General features: G+C 46.4%; 1 protein-coding gene across 2 annotated transcripts in view; it reads right to left on the reverse strand.

Moving 5' to 3' along the window:
• Window positions 1–15802, reverse strand: part of EVA1C (eva-1 homolog C) — a 410485-nt gene extending 394683 nt beyond the window's left edge. Inside the window, exon 1 of one of the 2 annotated variants that reach the window (XM_078658405.1) lies at window positions 14642–15802. In XM_078658405.1, coding sequence (XP_078514531.1) covers window positions 14642–14765 — 124 coding nt within the window. In that variant the 5' untranslated portion in view covers window positions 14766–15802. The remainder of the gene's footprint in view (window positions 1–14641) is intronic. The other variant, XM_078658406.1, reaches the window with a different exon arrangement.
• Window positions 15803–16274: the final 472 nt, after the last annotated feature.

The raw sequence follows: 16274 nt of genomic DNA on the forward strand, positions 1-16274 counted from the left end.
ATGAAAATACAAATCATTTTCAAAGTTTGGAAACTCCATCACATGCCTAAAACATAAAATCCTATATCATATCCGCATTTTAAGGTGATTGTAAATGAGTCAAAAGTCCTAAATAAATCTCCACGTTTTAGTCTTACTTCATCTAAGCATAAAACACCAGATGATAGAAAATGAAAAGACTGTTTATGGATAATACTAACAAGTAGGGAAATATTATTGCATTGTGTACAAAAGTTGTTACAAAAGTTTCCTTTTACGTCATTGCCGAAATGAATCTTATCAAAAAAGCAATTCAAGCCAGTCTTGTCGTTGAATCATATCACAGCTTTGAACCAGCCATGTTCTCTTTGGCAAGAAACTTACAAGGTCCCCACCTTTTGACGTAATGTTTATTTGTGCCAAGATTTTAAAACTGATCTCATTCAAATTATGTTTCCTTTCTGCCGTGTGTTCTGCAACAGAAGCCTTTTGATTTCCAGTGCGGCTTTTGCATTTATGTTCTGTAAACCTTGTTTGACATTTCTACTGATTTTACCAATCTAACTCAACCCAGCAAAGCATTTTATCATATACGTTCTTCACCCTATGTCACAGGTTGTACATTGTTTTAAAGTTTTCTCCTCAGTTTTTGTGTGATGTACATTCGGGCCCTTGGTGGTAACACAGTGGGTACAATTTAAACAAGGGCCCATACACTTCTTTTGAGTTTGTCGAAAAGTTTGGTTGGCAGCTGTTTGTTTTAAGGTAGTTTTAAATCATCGGTATTTCAAACTCCCGTATAAGTCATAATAACAGCTCGAATTCAGCAATATAATGTCAGAAATCATATGAACATTCAGCCCCAGATAAATCGGAAATCATCAATATGACTAGGCCCCAGGACCGGACAGGTCTTAGCAGGCACCCTGTGGGCCGGAAAGGTGGGGACCGGTTTTGGACCGGTGGGGGCTGGTTTTGTTTCTGGGGGCTGGTTTTTCAGCAGTGCTGCAATATCACCCCCCTGTAACAAAAACACTAGCAGTGTTTCCCACGGGCACCCAACCCCTCCCCTCCCCACCCACTCCCTGGGACGGTCCTTAATTGCCAGGGCTGGTTTTCAATCTCTGTCCTGCCTTCCTAAGCCCCTGTCCAATTCAGTGGACAAAATGGTTTGGCTTGATCAGGAGAGAGCAATGGAGGCTCAGGACATGGGGAGGTTGGCACACCAGTCAATGGTTGATGTGGGACCGCCTAAGGCACTCCTGGTCAGGAAAAACCTTTCCACATAGGAAGAATTTGGGACCAGAGGAGAGGAGTCAGGATAAGCAGCCATGTCTCCCTAATACCTATACCAGGCAATAGTAGTTGCTGAGTTACTGTCACAACCTTCAGTTGGCAGCTGTCTTCGTCATTGCACCTTTTTAGGTCTCGCTGGTACTGCATCCGAAGGATGTGTCCAGCTGCTTAGGTCTCGCTGGTACTGCATCCGAAGGATGCGTCCAGCTGGAGACTTAATGTTGCCCGTCTCGGGGGAATGGGGGACAAGAGGGTGCCACGCGCTTCTCTTGTGCTGGATTTGACTGCGTGCACGCGCACTCACGCTTGCGCACATCACAGCCACATGCATACACAGCCACACGCATACACAGGCACACACACACCCCCCCCCCCGTCGCCGCCGCACCTACACACACACTAGCGCACCTACACGCACACACAGAGACCCCCCCACACACACACCAGCGCACCTACACACACGCACGCACACATACAAAGACCCGCCGCCGCCGCCATCGCACACATACACATACACACACACACACACAAGCGCACCCCCCTCCCCCCTAGAACTAAGCCCCACTTACCGCCATTCGGGACTTCTGTAGCCGGGGCTCTCCCTCGGGGATGGGAGCCCCGCTCTCAGGCAGTGACCAGACGCTAGCAAAATTATTTTTCTATTAGGCATTGCCATCTTTTTGCTTTACCTCCTCCACTTGTAAACTCGAGCTCAGTCAGGGATTGTTGAGCAGTCCTCATTTTGTTTTTGTGATGATCGTCATGTATTTATATTTTATTTTTTTATTTTAATGACGATTTTCCATGTATTTACATTCAGTTTTCTTTTTAAAAGGCACTTTTTAACCAATGCTGAGACTCGGACCTTATTCCCGTGGTCTGAAGTCAGAAGCTCTCGAGGTTACGCCACAAGCTCTCCCATTGATTTTTGGGGGGTTGACCAGCTCTGGCAAGAAGCGATGAGCTCCGAAATGCATCGGGCTTTTATTGCTGCTTTTGAAATAAATAACACACTGAAGGAATTGAGCCGTGGCTTGTCTTTCTATGTGGGAAACGAGGAGACTGTGGAAAAAATATATGGAATAATACACACATATGCTGACTTATTTCCCTTTCTCCTTCTTGTAACACTCTTAACAAGCAGACTCAAGTCTCACACATGGTTAACAAAAGGAAAGGAAAGGAAAAAAGAATGCATCTGAGTGAGTCTGCTGGCGCAACCACATAAAGTCACAAAGTAAATGAGACTCCGTGAACACAGAAAAATTAAACGTACTTAACAAAATCAGCAAGATGCAGTGTGTTTAAATTAAATACGATGAGCACAATAATGGCTAGGGCAACAACCATGTGCAATGCATTAGGTCTAGCATTGCTGAAAGTTTGAGTTATTGGCGTTGCTAATAATATTGCAACGGCACTAGATCAAACTTTCAGCAATGCGAGACCTATTGCATTGCAAATGCTTGTTTTTTTAGACCTGGGGTAGTCTCACAGTTAGGTTTTTAAGGTCTCGCCGACGCAGCGCGCATGCGCTGCATAGGAGGATCCCTTTAGCAGTCAATTCACTTTTTGGGCCAAAAATGTGCACACATTGCATTGCTTTCAATGGCAAAGCGTGCACGTTTGGCGATTCCGTTGCGGGAGCGAGCTTTGAAACCATCTGTTTGTAATTAACAGATGGTTCCGGCTCGCTCCCGCAAGGGAAACAGGCGCAGGCCCCCTCCTCTCTCCCCTCCCCCTGCTGCCTCCTCCTCTCCTTGTCAAACTTGTTTTTTTTTTTACTTTCAGCGCGAGGCGCTCGCGCTTGTCTTATATGGTAACTGTCGGCGGCTTGATCTGCTGATATGTACCTCAGGAAAATTGCTCAGGTGCGGTGTCTGCCCAAAAATCTCCTAACTGCGATAATAAAGTCATCTGAACTTTACATAGGAGCATAATGGACACCTTGTAGGATTGCTTTTACAGGGGTTAATAATGATGAAGAATCAGGCTCTCTAAAATGTTTGCAATGTCAAGAGTAGGCGGCTCTTTTGATTTGTATTTAACCGGGACAGTTAAGGCTTTCTAAGAAGGCATGTTATATTACCTGGTGTTTCCTTTAAACAGCATAATTGTCATCTGATATGTTGCTGTTGGCCGTCATGCTGCAATCCTTACTGTTCACACATCCCGACAAGCTCAATCACAGGGCTGCGTCGCCTACCGTCCAAATAAAATTATTCAGCTGACCCTTTCACGCGCTACCATACCCCCCTCCCCAAGCAAAACATGGCTTCGGGTCTAGTGATTGCTTACCGATTGCCTGCAGTGAGAATCGAAGGCTAACCCACCAGTGCCTCACACGCAGTCAGAACAATTAAAAGCACTGCACCAACTTACTTGTCAGTTTCTTCTGACAGCAGCGGGCCACACTCTTTCGTGGCTCCCTTGCACGCGCAAGTGCTTTGCTGAAAGGACGGTTTCTTTCTGGAGAGCATACCCTAATTATAGCAATAGAACAGCCCCAGTTATTAAGCATGGTTTATGACACACCTCTAGATCACAGTCTATGCTTGAATAAAATTAGCTATGTATTTGCTTAAAGAAGGCCCGCTGGAATTGTGTGGCACGGTAGGACCCAATTATGTGGGAAGGTTGACTAAATCATGTTGCAAGAAAAGGCAAACTATGCGGCATAATTCACCCCTGTTCAGGAAAACATTTCAGCTTATCATTGCTATCTTAATAACCAAATACAACATTAAGCAACTGAAAGTTGACCAGTGAATCTTTGCAAAGGACATGTCACCAGGTTTTTAGTCATTTTTGCTCAGTTTGAGCTAGAAAAATACTTTTTTTAAACAGCAGATTATGTGGCAAATGTTGCAATTCCATAATTATGGCGGAAACACCATTGATGCAGAATAGCATAATTCCAGTGACTATGGCTTAAGGGTACACCAAGTCCCAAAAGAGACTTTTCTCCTATACTAGTTTTTTTCACCTCATGCATTCAGGCAGATAGTCCAGATTGACTCTGATCAATCCAATTTGACTAATAAAACAAGCTTTTATTTTTAAAGAAAATCCCTGAAAAGCCCCTTGCATCACTGATGCAATGAAGTCAAACAGTAACTCTATATTCGCTTGCACAGCGTATACAGAGGTCTTAAGTTTCCTAGGTCCATGTGTGAGTAACTCGATTAACCCTTTTTTGCATTCTGTAATTTGAAGTAGTGGTTATCCTAGAATACAACTGGGACTTCAAATCCCAGAATGCAAAGTGTAAACCTGTACTGAATTAACTACTCATCAACAAGTCGAGAAACTGGAGAGTTCTGGTTGAAAGGTCCCTGACCCCAGAGCTCTCATGCCACTGATTCCCAAACAGGCTCTGAGACAGTGTCTCTCTCAAAGCTGCTCATGTGTCTCTGCACGTTGTATAATGTTAGAGTTTTAAAATGTTCACCTTCTACTGCCTTTTAGACCACATCACTTTGCATAGAAATGCATGTATCCCTGACTTTGTAATTTGAAAGTTAAAATTACTAGTGCTAGCAGCATCATTGCCATCAGTGAGTCAGGAAGGCCTACCCAAAATTGGATGGGGCATCTTTACTCTGTATACATCAGTGAAAAAGGAGGACTCGGAAGAAAAAGCTTGTAATCTCCACCCTAAACGGCCCGAGTGAACAAAGCCCTGGTTTGGACACTGAGAGGGAACTCTACAAAGGGTGTAGGGATCAACCTCCGCCCTGACTTTCCTTAAGCTGTGCTGCCTCTGCCCTTGAACGCTTTCCTCCAAACAGCTCAATAATCTTGTGACTGTACTTGAGATGCTACAGACCGTTTTGGAATTTTGTCACCTCTGGTGCCAGGACATTCAATTTTCCCCCTTTGTTAATAAGGGTGTCTACAGGCCCCTGAAGGTGTCTTCAACTATTCTTTAACAGCAATGTATTCCTTAATAACTCATGGGACAGTAATAGAGATTGGACAAATGTCCACTTTAAGCCTGGGCTTTTAATCGGATAACTAAAGGTCTGATTTATATCGCCAAGATAATGGTATACCTGCCAAATCTATATGCGGGTGAACCTTAGGTTTAATCAAGAGGAGACAACTCCATCTTCACCATGAACAACCCCCTCTGACAGCCCTACGGAGTAAGGCACGTTGGAGGCAGACCTCTAATTTCACCCACCCAATTTAGATGGGTAGAGTCAGAGATCAGTTTTCACTTCCCGTCGCTGCCAGGAAAACCCTCTATCAAACGATAGATACTGACGATCAGAAGAGATCTTGAGATAATCTAATCCTGCTTTCCTTCAGCCAGCCTCTTAAAGATGAACTACAGTGGCTTAAACCTTCCTACTATTGGGTCTCTGCCTAGTACAATCAGTTGAAGGGCTCAAAGCCACATTGAAATCTCCACAGATGACATAGAAAATTGGCTCCAATATTAAATTATGAAATATACCTGAATCAACTTGTTTACCTGCATGTAGAGAGTAGATAACTACCTGCAGTTAACGTTTACATAACTTAGTCAATGCCAACCTACCATGATCATCTGCCTTAGTATCTCCCCCTGTCAAGTATACGCTTTACATCGTAGAGTAACTCCTCCAATAATGACTTTTTCATTGGTAGAGATAATGATCTGAAATTCAAGTTGGCTTAGTAGGGCTTTTTCCTAAAATCTATATGTATTTTTAAGCATATTATTTCAGGTGTAATTGTATGTAAATGTATTCTTGCAGCTCTGAGCTTGGGGACTCCATTTATGGCTCATGCATTGCAGTTTAATACCCACACATATGCCTTCTCCCAGTCCTAAGCTCCTATTACATTCATCTAATGCCTTCAGCATTTTATTTTACTGGCACAGCACCTCCTGGCCCCTTCCCACCCCCATGTCAAAGGCACCCTCCAACCCACTCTCCACTTAACCACCATTGAAAAACCCTTCCACTACATGTCATCACCCACACTAAAAATAGAAAACATGAAATGAAAAGATATCTATTCCCTCCCTCTCACCTACACAGTTTTTTTTATTTCAAAACATATTGAGATTCAGAAAAATGTTAAAAAGTCACAAATGTTGTACCAGCTACCTCATTCCCACATCAGATGCCTCAGCGTCTGGACGAGGGTGGAGGGGTAGGTGGGGATGAGGGTGTTGCGGGGGAGGGGGGGGTTTGTTCAAGGTGGGTGAAAAGTGGCTCTTGGTTTAACTGGGCTTGGGACAGGGAGGAGGGAACGTTAGGACCAAAAAGCAGCCCTGCCATTCCCCACCCGCTTGGTGGCTATAGACATATACAGAATGCTCCAGCGCAGTTTCTATTCCCCCCGTGATATTGCCGCTCAACCTCCGGGGTGTGAGCTGAATGGCTGTGTGATACTGGGATGAGGGGGCGGCACTTCAACTGAGTACCAAGGGGAGAGGATTGAATATACTGTACGCTTCTCTGTTTTTGCTGCAATAAAAAAATATTTGCAAAAAAAATCAGATGCCTCAGCGTCAAACCACGTTTACAAGTAGGAGGTTAAGATCAAAGAGCCCTAACCTCTGGATTGCAGAAGTATGTTCACCTTCTAAAAACAATCTTCATCCTTGCCAGATTCTGAAGGAAAAACGTGTGTGCCAATAGCTTTTAGTGAGTTTACTATTTAATGCAGCCATCATATTAGCATGGCAGAAAGGTGATCAAAAGTTAAACAGCACTTAGTTAAAGTGACCTGAAAGGGTAGGCTTGAGCCTGCATGAACTCCCTTAGCAGAAAATGACCTCCATTATTCAAGATTGTCAATTGTTTTTCCACCCTCTTGAAGAAATTTAGTGGCAGTAAGGATTTGTGAATTTATATCCCAAACATCTAAATCAGTAAAGCCGGCTAGAGTGGTCTGACTACATATTGATGAAAATTTAGGTTGTGATATAGCCTTATAGCCCATCTGTTGTTAAAGGTCCTGAACCAGAGTTATAGGCCTGAGCTGCAATCCTTTAGCAACCTGTATAGCCCGAGGAAGAAGAGCTATAAGGCTATTAAAACATCCCACCCACTACGGGTAGAATGTTCCAAACTTAACGGGGAGAAACAGGAAGACAAACATTGGAATGTTGAACCTCCGGACTTATACCAACCATTATAAGCCGGGAGCTACTCCATTGTCTTCAATAGAGCTCTCAACATTCCAATGTTCTAATACTATTTCAATGTTAATATGTTAATAGCTGCCAAGTGACCATTGCCACGTGTTACACCTTGAGATTCTTATGGTTTTTTAGTCAACAGAACTTTGTATTCTGGGATTTGGAATTTTGCTGATGATCAAAAACCCAGAACTGTCTGAAGGCGACAAGGGGCATATGGTTGAGGTCCCCCTGTTGCATATCACTATGTGATGGCTGGTAAACGTTGAAAATGGTGGTGTGCAACACCTGCCCTAAATTGCAGCAAGTGAGTAAGCAGCACTTTCTCAGTGTCTCAAGAGGTTTTTGGGAGCTATCCTATCTGAAAATGTTGGAAACATAGGCCAAACAGTGCATTTTATTGCATATTTTCACACCAGTTTGCTATAAAGCCATAAGCGCTTAAAACTCACTCATAAAATATTCCAGTTCTTTCATGGTGTGCCAACTAAGACAATATCTAGGCGTGTTGCGTGTTTGCCTACCCTAAGATAATTTCGAGAACATGGAGCAGGACTTGTGCATTGTTAACACAATTTCCTCTACAAAGGGTCTAAAAAGTCCAGGATAATGCTGGCAGTTCAGAAAATTCAGTTTCATGTGTCCTCGCTTTACCATAGCATCAATGTATAGTTCTGCAGTTCATGTCTTTTACTTTTCCTCACTGTCCCTTCCAAGTTAAGTCTCAATCATGTATTACACTGAAAATGTTTTTTGAAGGGGGGTGGTGGAAAATAAAGAAATTACACAAATCACACAACTGTAAGCAGTCCACAGCAGAGCTAGACACATGCCAGTGCTGTTGGTTCAGCTATGAAGACTTTACATGTTATGGAAGAAGACATGTAACACTAACATTGCAGATTAGGTTTTTAGACAACACAGCCATATGCTTTAAATATATATTTGGAACTGCAATGTGTAGCATTAACACGACAACTTGTCAGTTTATGGAAAATACAGGCATGTTGTTACAAATACATGTTTTTCATTTAGAAAAAAACCATAACTTGATTTCCCCAACCATCAATTTATCATTTTCATAAAAACACTCATATATACTAGTACCACTCGGGGACTTCTTCGGCCTCACATGTCTATGTATTGCCGTCTCATGAGACTGAATGTGCCAACATGATGAGCATTACTATTATGATAGGGCCAGTTGTATCCCACAGGTATGCATCGTCATGCCATGGATGCCCACAAAAAGCAAGGAATTGCTACCATTGTGCAGGATCAGAATCATACCAGAGTTGGCACCATAATGCCATGAATGCCCCTAACATGGCAAGAATTACCATCAAAAAAGCAAGGACAGCATTATTCCAGGGTTGGGCAACATCATACTGTAGATAGTTAGAATATACCAAGAATGACCATCAACATGGTATGGTCAGCATATTACCCTGGATGGGCACCATCACACATTGAATGGTTGGCCCCCCAAAATTCCTAGAGTTACCACCAATGTGCCAGAGTTTTCCCCAGAGTGTGCACCATCATTCCATGGGTGGCCCGAAAATGCCAAGATTTACCACTAATATGCCAGACATACACAGACACTTGCACACATATATGCACACACACATGCACGCACGCACACACACCCATTCAAGGGGATTGTTCTGGTCCCCCATTGGCTCCTTCAATGGGTTCTCTCTTACGCTCTGATGCTCAATGGACCTTTCCATGGAGCTCTCAGTGTTATCCCCCATTACTTTGGAGGCCTGAAATCACATGAGCAGTGTGATGCTGGGCCTTGCCACTGGTGAAGAGCGCATTAGGAAGACGTGAAGTCCATTACTCCATTTGCAAGCCTGCACCCTATCAAACAGAGTTCAGCCTCTTTGCACCATAACTACACAAACTGTACATATTTAATTTGCCGAGCCTGGGGGCTCAGCCAAGCAGAAAGGTGCAGTTTTTCAACAATCACTCGGACGGCCTGATTCACAGACTGCACTTTGTAGTATGTTTTGTAGTACCACAAAGCGTACTACAAAATGATATTCACAAACTACCTGTGGATGAAATACCTCTGCATTTTCTATATACTTATGCGTGCAGAGTTTTCTGCCCCGACTGCGAGCTGACCAAACAGTCATTCCGCTCTTTGGAGTGGACAAACCACTCCTTCCCTGCTCGGAAAGCAGAGCAGCCCCTCCTACCCGCCAGCCGCAAAGCAATAGGACACAGGAAGTATAAAATGATAATACCTTCAAGTTATCATTTTATGTTTCTCTTCTTCACACTGCTTAAAAGCAGTGGGGCAATGATCCTCCACCATAGCGGAAGAGCCGCCCCTGCCCTCTGTGCTCATCTTGTGAACAAGACCCAGAGTTCGATAACCAGCACTCAGTGCTCCCATAAGATGCATCACCCAGTGCTTTTATAATGCAGATCATCTCTTGCTCTCTAAATCCACATCACCCTGTGAGACCAAGGCGCCCATTAAACTGGGCTCCTCTGCTGCACATCTCCGTGTGCTTCCTGATGCTCATCACCCTTAGCACCACGGTGCACATCAAGCTGCGTGCGTCTCTCCCGCACATCACTCTGTGCTTTTCTGTTGGGGTGGGTGTAACTCACATAATTCTGTGTCGTGTAATTAGATAGAATTACTTAAGAATTCTCCAAGAATATGCTTGAATTTCACAAGAAGAGTAATTCTGTGTTTAGTGCTATTTCTTAAGAAGTAGTGGTAAATGCAACAGAACACGAATAGCGAGCGCAAGCAGCCGTTCATGCTCACTCAGGGCCAGATGTAGGTAAAATTATTTTACCACCTCTTAAATACCGAATCATACCGATTCGGTATTTAAGAAGTGGTAAAATATAAGTACCGAGATGTAGGTAAATACAGATGTGCATTTACCGAATCGGTAAAATTCGGTATTTACCGATTCGGTAAATACCGACCGGTAAATGCCCATTCATTCCTATGGGCTTTGAAGCCCATAGGAATGATTGGGCATTTACCGGTCGGTATTTACCGAATCGGTAAATACCGAATTTCACAAGGGTGCAGGGGGTGTCACTTTGACACCCTCTAGCACCCCCAAAACGGGTTCAGGTGCCATGTGGCAGGCATACCTGCCCTAAGGGCAGGTCTACCTGTCATATGGCACAGGTGTGCATGCACACATGTGCATGCACACCTGAATCGGTATTTTACCATCAACTTGTATTTGATGGTAAAATACCGATTTTGTAGGGCTTGTGGGACTCAGAAGAGTCCCACCTACATCTCGATTTTACCGATTCTGTAAAAATACCGGTCGGTAAATTTACCGACCGGTATATTTACAGATTCGGTAAAATTACCGAAATGGCCTGTTTTGAGGCACCTACATCTCAAAATCCAATTACCAGTCGGTAACGGCCGAATTCGGCCGTTACCGACCGGTAATTGGCCACCTACATCTGGCCCTAAGTGTGCTCTTGTGATAGGATTTGCCCAAACTTACTTCTGGCATTTAGCGCTGTTTTCTTAGCCCAAAATGCCTCCTAGCATTCAAAATAGACGCAAGGATGCATTATACACTAAGAAACAATGCTAAATGCAGCAGAACACGAATAGCGTGCGCAAGCACCTGCCCGCAATTGCTAAATGTGCTCTCGCTGTAGGATTTTTTCCCCCAAATTACTCTTAAGTACGTGAACAGGAGTAATCGCATAATTATCAATAATTCCAAGTCAAACAGTCACATAGAATTACCAAAATGATTCTGATTACTCCGGCATAATCAAATCTCAACCTAAGCTCATACCTTTGTATCACAGATACACATATCACCCTCTGAGACGTTTTAATGCATGGGCAAAGTGGGCTCTGGCCCATGGCACCAGTCTTTTAGCTAGCTCGGTTCTGCAGAAAGTCGTGTCCTTGTCATCTTGAGTAATTTTTAAACAGATAGTTATAAATAATGTTTTCCTTAAATGTATTTTTAATGTGGTTGTTGTATGTGTCTATTACAAACATTTTGCAGAGAAATCTTGTGTTTAGGTTTAATACAAAGTCCATAAAAAGGTTTTTGTAGATGAAAACAGAACCTCACATATGAGAAATAGAAGGCTGTCACAGAGATTATTTGCAGCAATATTACATGTCACAATCCCTGAAGATTAGACGTAAACACATTTAAAATTTGGACGACTGCGACCTGGCCAAAGAGTACATAAAGGAGCTGAAATTAGATCATAAATTCAAAGCTATTCCGAGCAGGGGCCCCAAAAAAATACGTCTGGCCCAGGGCCCCCAAAATCCTTAAGATGTCCCTGATCACCCTGAGGGGTAGATACCCGTGTGATCATGCAGCACAGGTTTATGTACAGCTGCTGATCTGTGGGCATTGATGTCTGTCAGTTTGCCTGTGTGCATCAGTGCCTGCACCTTTGTTGAACTTCGTGAAAATGTGTGCATGGGCTATATATACCCACATGTGTGAATCTGTGTACGTGCACAGTGCGGTTCCCAGTGCTTGTTTACATATGTTCCGCTGGAGGAAAGAAACAAGACAGGAAATGAGGAGGGTCGGGGCAACCCTAAAAAAACTTTCTTTAACGAGGCACTGGTTGCTTGCTAGGATTTTGACGAAACACAACCAACGAGATGAGTTAAAGTGCTACCATAAAGGCTCACTTATTTTAACTTCGTTTTTTTAACTACTTTTAGGAGACCCGCTATAATGGAAAACGTCGTTGGGAAGCTTGTCAATATCCAGGAAGCTATGACGTTGTAAATGTTTGCAAAATCCCCAAATGGCCACCCCTGACCCTCCTCTGGGCCTCCCACTTTCCCGGGCCTCGAATAAACTCAGGACCACGTAAAGTGCTGCCACCTAGCGGATTCTACGCGGCTGAAATATGCACCTGTCAACATCCACAGGGGCTGGACCTGTCAGGATCCGTCCTTAGCGGTGCGGGTGATACTGTGCGTGTAGCATGGTAAGTGAATGTCTGGTGAATTGTTAAGTTATAATTAAGAAATGCGCAAATAGTGATCTACCTGACAGAGGGGCTTCAGTTAATGATACTGTGATATGCTTGTTTCCTCTGCGGCCCAGACTATTGTTAGGGCCTGTTGCAGCAGCTACAGTGGTAAAAGTCCATAGGCTCTCCAGTGGGGCTGAGTTGTATGGCCAGGCGTAAATCCGCACAGAAGGGCGGTACTTAGCATTCTGCTGCCCCAGTGGAATGACGCTGTGCTTTATGGGTGGTTTTTGACGGGACACCTCCTGTCGCAAAACCTCTGTGCGTTAAATATTAAAACTGACGATGGTTTTTAAGTGATGCACGTTCTGGTGCTATACAATACAAACAAAATACTCATTTAAACAGATATACATACTCCGGGTCACCTTAAGAATTTGAACCCTGGGCAATATCTATTTTAAAGATCCCTTTTTAGAATAACATTGAAATCATTACCAATTTCCTTACAACTCGAGCACGCATGGTGCCAAAAAGTACTGAATTATTCAATAAACGTTGAGAAACTTTCAAAACCATTTAAAATATGTCGTGTGTGGGAAACCAAAAATTCTTCAAATGACTCCGGGGAGGGAGATTCGGGGATAAAGGCAGGCAGAGACAGGGAGAAAGACAGGCAGAGACAGGGAGAAAGACAGGGAGATAGAATTACATGGAGAAATAGAATAAATAGAGGTCACATAATGAGAAAGTTCATCTTCTCAGGGGGGCGTTGGAAGATGGGGCCCTGGGCAATTGCCCGCTTTGCCCATGCATTAAAAGGTCTCTGTTATCCTGCAGTGCTTCCACCTCTGGTGACTGCAGGCACTCCCGGCATCCCACACGATGCTTAAGATCAGCACAGTCTGCAAAACCAGGTTGTCTTTTTGCCCTCCCGTGACGTTGGCACAACCGAAGTACATTTTGTGACACAATTAAAATCTGGAAAAATAAAGCCCAACCGTTGTCACCTAACACACTACTCCAATAAATGGCTAAACTGTTTCTCCCGAGCTCTTCCCAGGACTAAAAGTTATGAAAAGAAAGTGCCCGCCTCTTACAGAAAATGACTGCAAAACCAAACCTTGGGGGAATCCCAAACACGCAGGGGGTTAAGGGGGCGCGCTCTTTATTAGTGGTGAGGTGAAAAGAGCGGGGGGCAATATGGCAACAGGGCAAGGTGACTTTTTGACCACACATATGGGCTATGGGTTGAAGGCGTGTCAGCAATGCAACTGTTTCAATACGTTCTAACCTGTCGCATCTTTTCTGCCAAAAGTTAACCCGGTGTTACTGTAACGTGCAGTCACCCCCATGCCTGTACTTCAGCCGGTGTGTTTTGTTGCTCGCCCTGTAAGCCTGTAAGGCGCAGGGAAGACTGGTGTGCTATTCTGCTTACAGGCGTGAGTGCCTTGCAACTGCAATCGTGCCTGTGAGACTTCCACGTGTTGGGCATGGAGGTCAGTGTCACGAGCCCACGGGCACAGGGTCACACAGTGCGAGCCATGCCTGCCGCAGTCATGACTGCGCTCTCACGGATTAAAAACTGTTCTTCCACCTGCGGGGCGTGCAGTTCACAGGGTCATGCCTGCACGGTGCCCACGTTGCATGTAAGGTGCATCCTTGTAGTTCCATACAAGGCGTGGTGTTCACACTACTATGCCTGCTGCTCAAGTGGTATAGTGATTCATAGTGCAGCAGGTGCAGTGGCACCAGGCCGAAGGGTGAGAGAGGGGCTGTCTGCACCCCAGTTTGGACAGTTTTCACTACCTAACGGGGATTGAGGGGGGGGGGGAGGCGCACTCCTTACTTGCTTTAAGGCTGTTACTTCAAGGACGCAGTGCACGCGCCTGCCTGCTGCTGCCTGGACAAGACCACAGGGAAGGAAAGCGCCTGCCGAGAGGACAGGCTGGGAGAGGGCAGGCTGGGAGAGGACAGGCTGGGAGAGGACAGGCTGGGAGAGGACAGGCTGGGAGAGGACAGGCTGGGAGTGGACAGGCTGGGAGAGGACAGGCTGGGAGAGAGCAGGCTGGGAGAGGACAGGCTGGGCTGGGAGAGGGCAGGCTGGGAGAGGGCAGGCTGGGAGAGGGCAGGCAGGGAGATGACAGGCAGGGAGTAGACAGGCTGGGAGGGAGAGGGCAGGCTGGGAGAGGGCAGGCTGGGGGAGGACAGGCTGGGAGAGGACAGTCTGAGAAGTAGAGAGGGTCTTACCTGAGAAGTCTGCCAGCGCGGAGCTCTCCGGGGCGCAGAGCAGCAGCAGGGCCCAGCAGAGCAGGGCGGGGGGCGGCAGGGGCTCGCAGAGGTGTCTCCGGGGGCAGCCGCCCAGGTCCACCATGGTGCGGCTCCGAGCCCCAAGCTCACATGGTGCCAGCGCTGCCCGCTGCCGAGCAGCGCCGAGAAGCCACAGCTCAAGCAGGCAGCGGAAGAAGCAGGCGGCTGTCACAGGCACTGACAGTCAGACTTCAGACAGAAACAGGCAGTTATCGACTGAGCAAAGAGACAGCTCTCATGAGCATGTACAAGGGTGTCTCTCAGAAGCAGGAGGCAGGTAGCTCGGCCGAGGGATCACAACAGGTGGATCTCAGCAGCAGGAGACACTGTTCATCAGCAGCAGGCAGCAGTACCATTCAGAACAGGCTGCTCTCAGCAAGCTCAGTTCAACAGCAGCGCAGTCAGCTCGGCAATAGTTAAATCCCAGAAACAGCAGGCAGATTTTAGAAACAACAGGCAATGTTCTGCAGCATCTTTCACCAGCAGGCAGCTCTTACAGGCTGGGGCGTCCGACAGCAGGCGGCGGAGTCAGATGCAGGCAACGCCGAACTCCCAGCCATTCTTGACAGCAGGGAGTTCTCAGCAGGCATCAAGAGAAGGGTCAGTGGGCGCAGGCAGAGCCGTGGAGCAGTGGTATGCAGTAGTCAGCTGCAGCAGGTAGCGCTTAGCAGGCAGTTTTCGGCAGCCAGCAGGCTGTCACTTATTGATTTGGATAGAACTTCAGGCAGCTCCCAGTAACTGCAGGCAGGGCTAAGGAGGCAGCTGTCACCAATAACACTCAGTTCCCCGACCCCCGCACTCTCAGAGGCAGGGAGAGCTGAGCAGGCACCCCAAGGGAAGGTCTCTGGGTCGCAGCCCTGCCCGTGTCCTGATGATGGAGAGGGCCTCTCGCGCTACAAGATGTCTGACGCTCCAGAGTGTCTCTGGGTTTGCAGTCTGCCTCTATCTCAGCGGGGTGTCTCTGACTGTTTTGGCGCTGCCTGATGCGTCCAGGGTATAAGGATGTCCCTTCCTCTGTGTTTGGGGGCTGCGGGGTGTCTCAGGCGCCGCAGTCTTACAGGAGCTGCTGCAGTCAGTCTCTGGCGCTGCACGGTGTCTGTCTCCCGCTGTTCCTGACGCCGCTGAAAGTTTCCAAAGCAGGTGGGTGTCACTGTCTGGCAGTTTCTGGGGCTGAAGGGTGTCTCTCGGACTGCAGGGCGTCTCTATCTGTCTCTGTAGCTCCAGGATATCCGTCTCTGTAACTCCAGGATGTCTCTGGCCCTACACCCTTTCTTTGGGACTACGTTGTCTCTGTGGCTTCAAGAACTCTGAGTGGTGGCAGGGTGTCTCGGTCGCTGAGGCAATGCGTCTCTGGGTGTCTCGTACTGTTTCTGGGGTTGCGCGGAGTCTCTGAGGGGACAGGACGTCTCTTGGGCTGTGCTCTGCCCCCACCTGCCCTGCCTGTCGCTCTCAGACCCGGCCCTCTCGGAGTTCAGGCTGCTGCGCCACAGCTCCCAGACAGGCGAGCGCCGCTGGAAGGCACCGGAGGGGGCAGCGCGCACCAATCCCCAGGCGGGCACTGCCAGGCTGAGCC

Source organism: Lissotriton helveticus, chromosome 8 (genome assembly GCF_964261635.1).
Source record: "Lissotriton helveticus chromosome 8, aLisHel1.1, whole genome shotgun sequence".
Classification (NCBI taxonomy): Eukaryota; Metazoa; Chordata; class Amphibia; order Caudata; family Salamandridae; genus Lissotriton; species Lissotriton helveticus.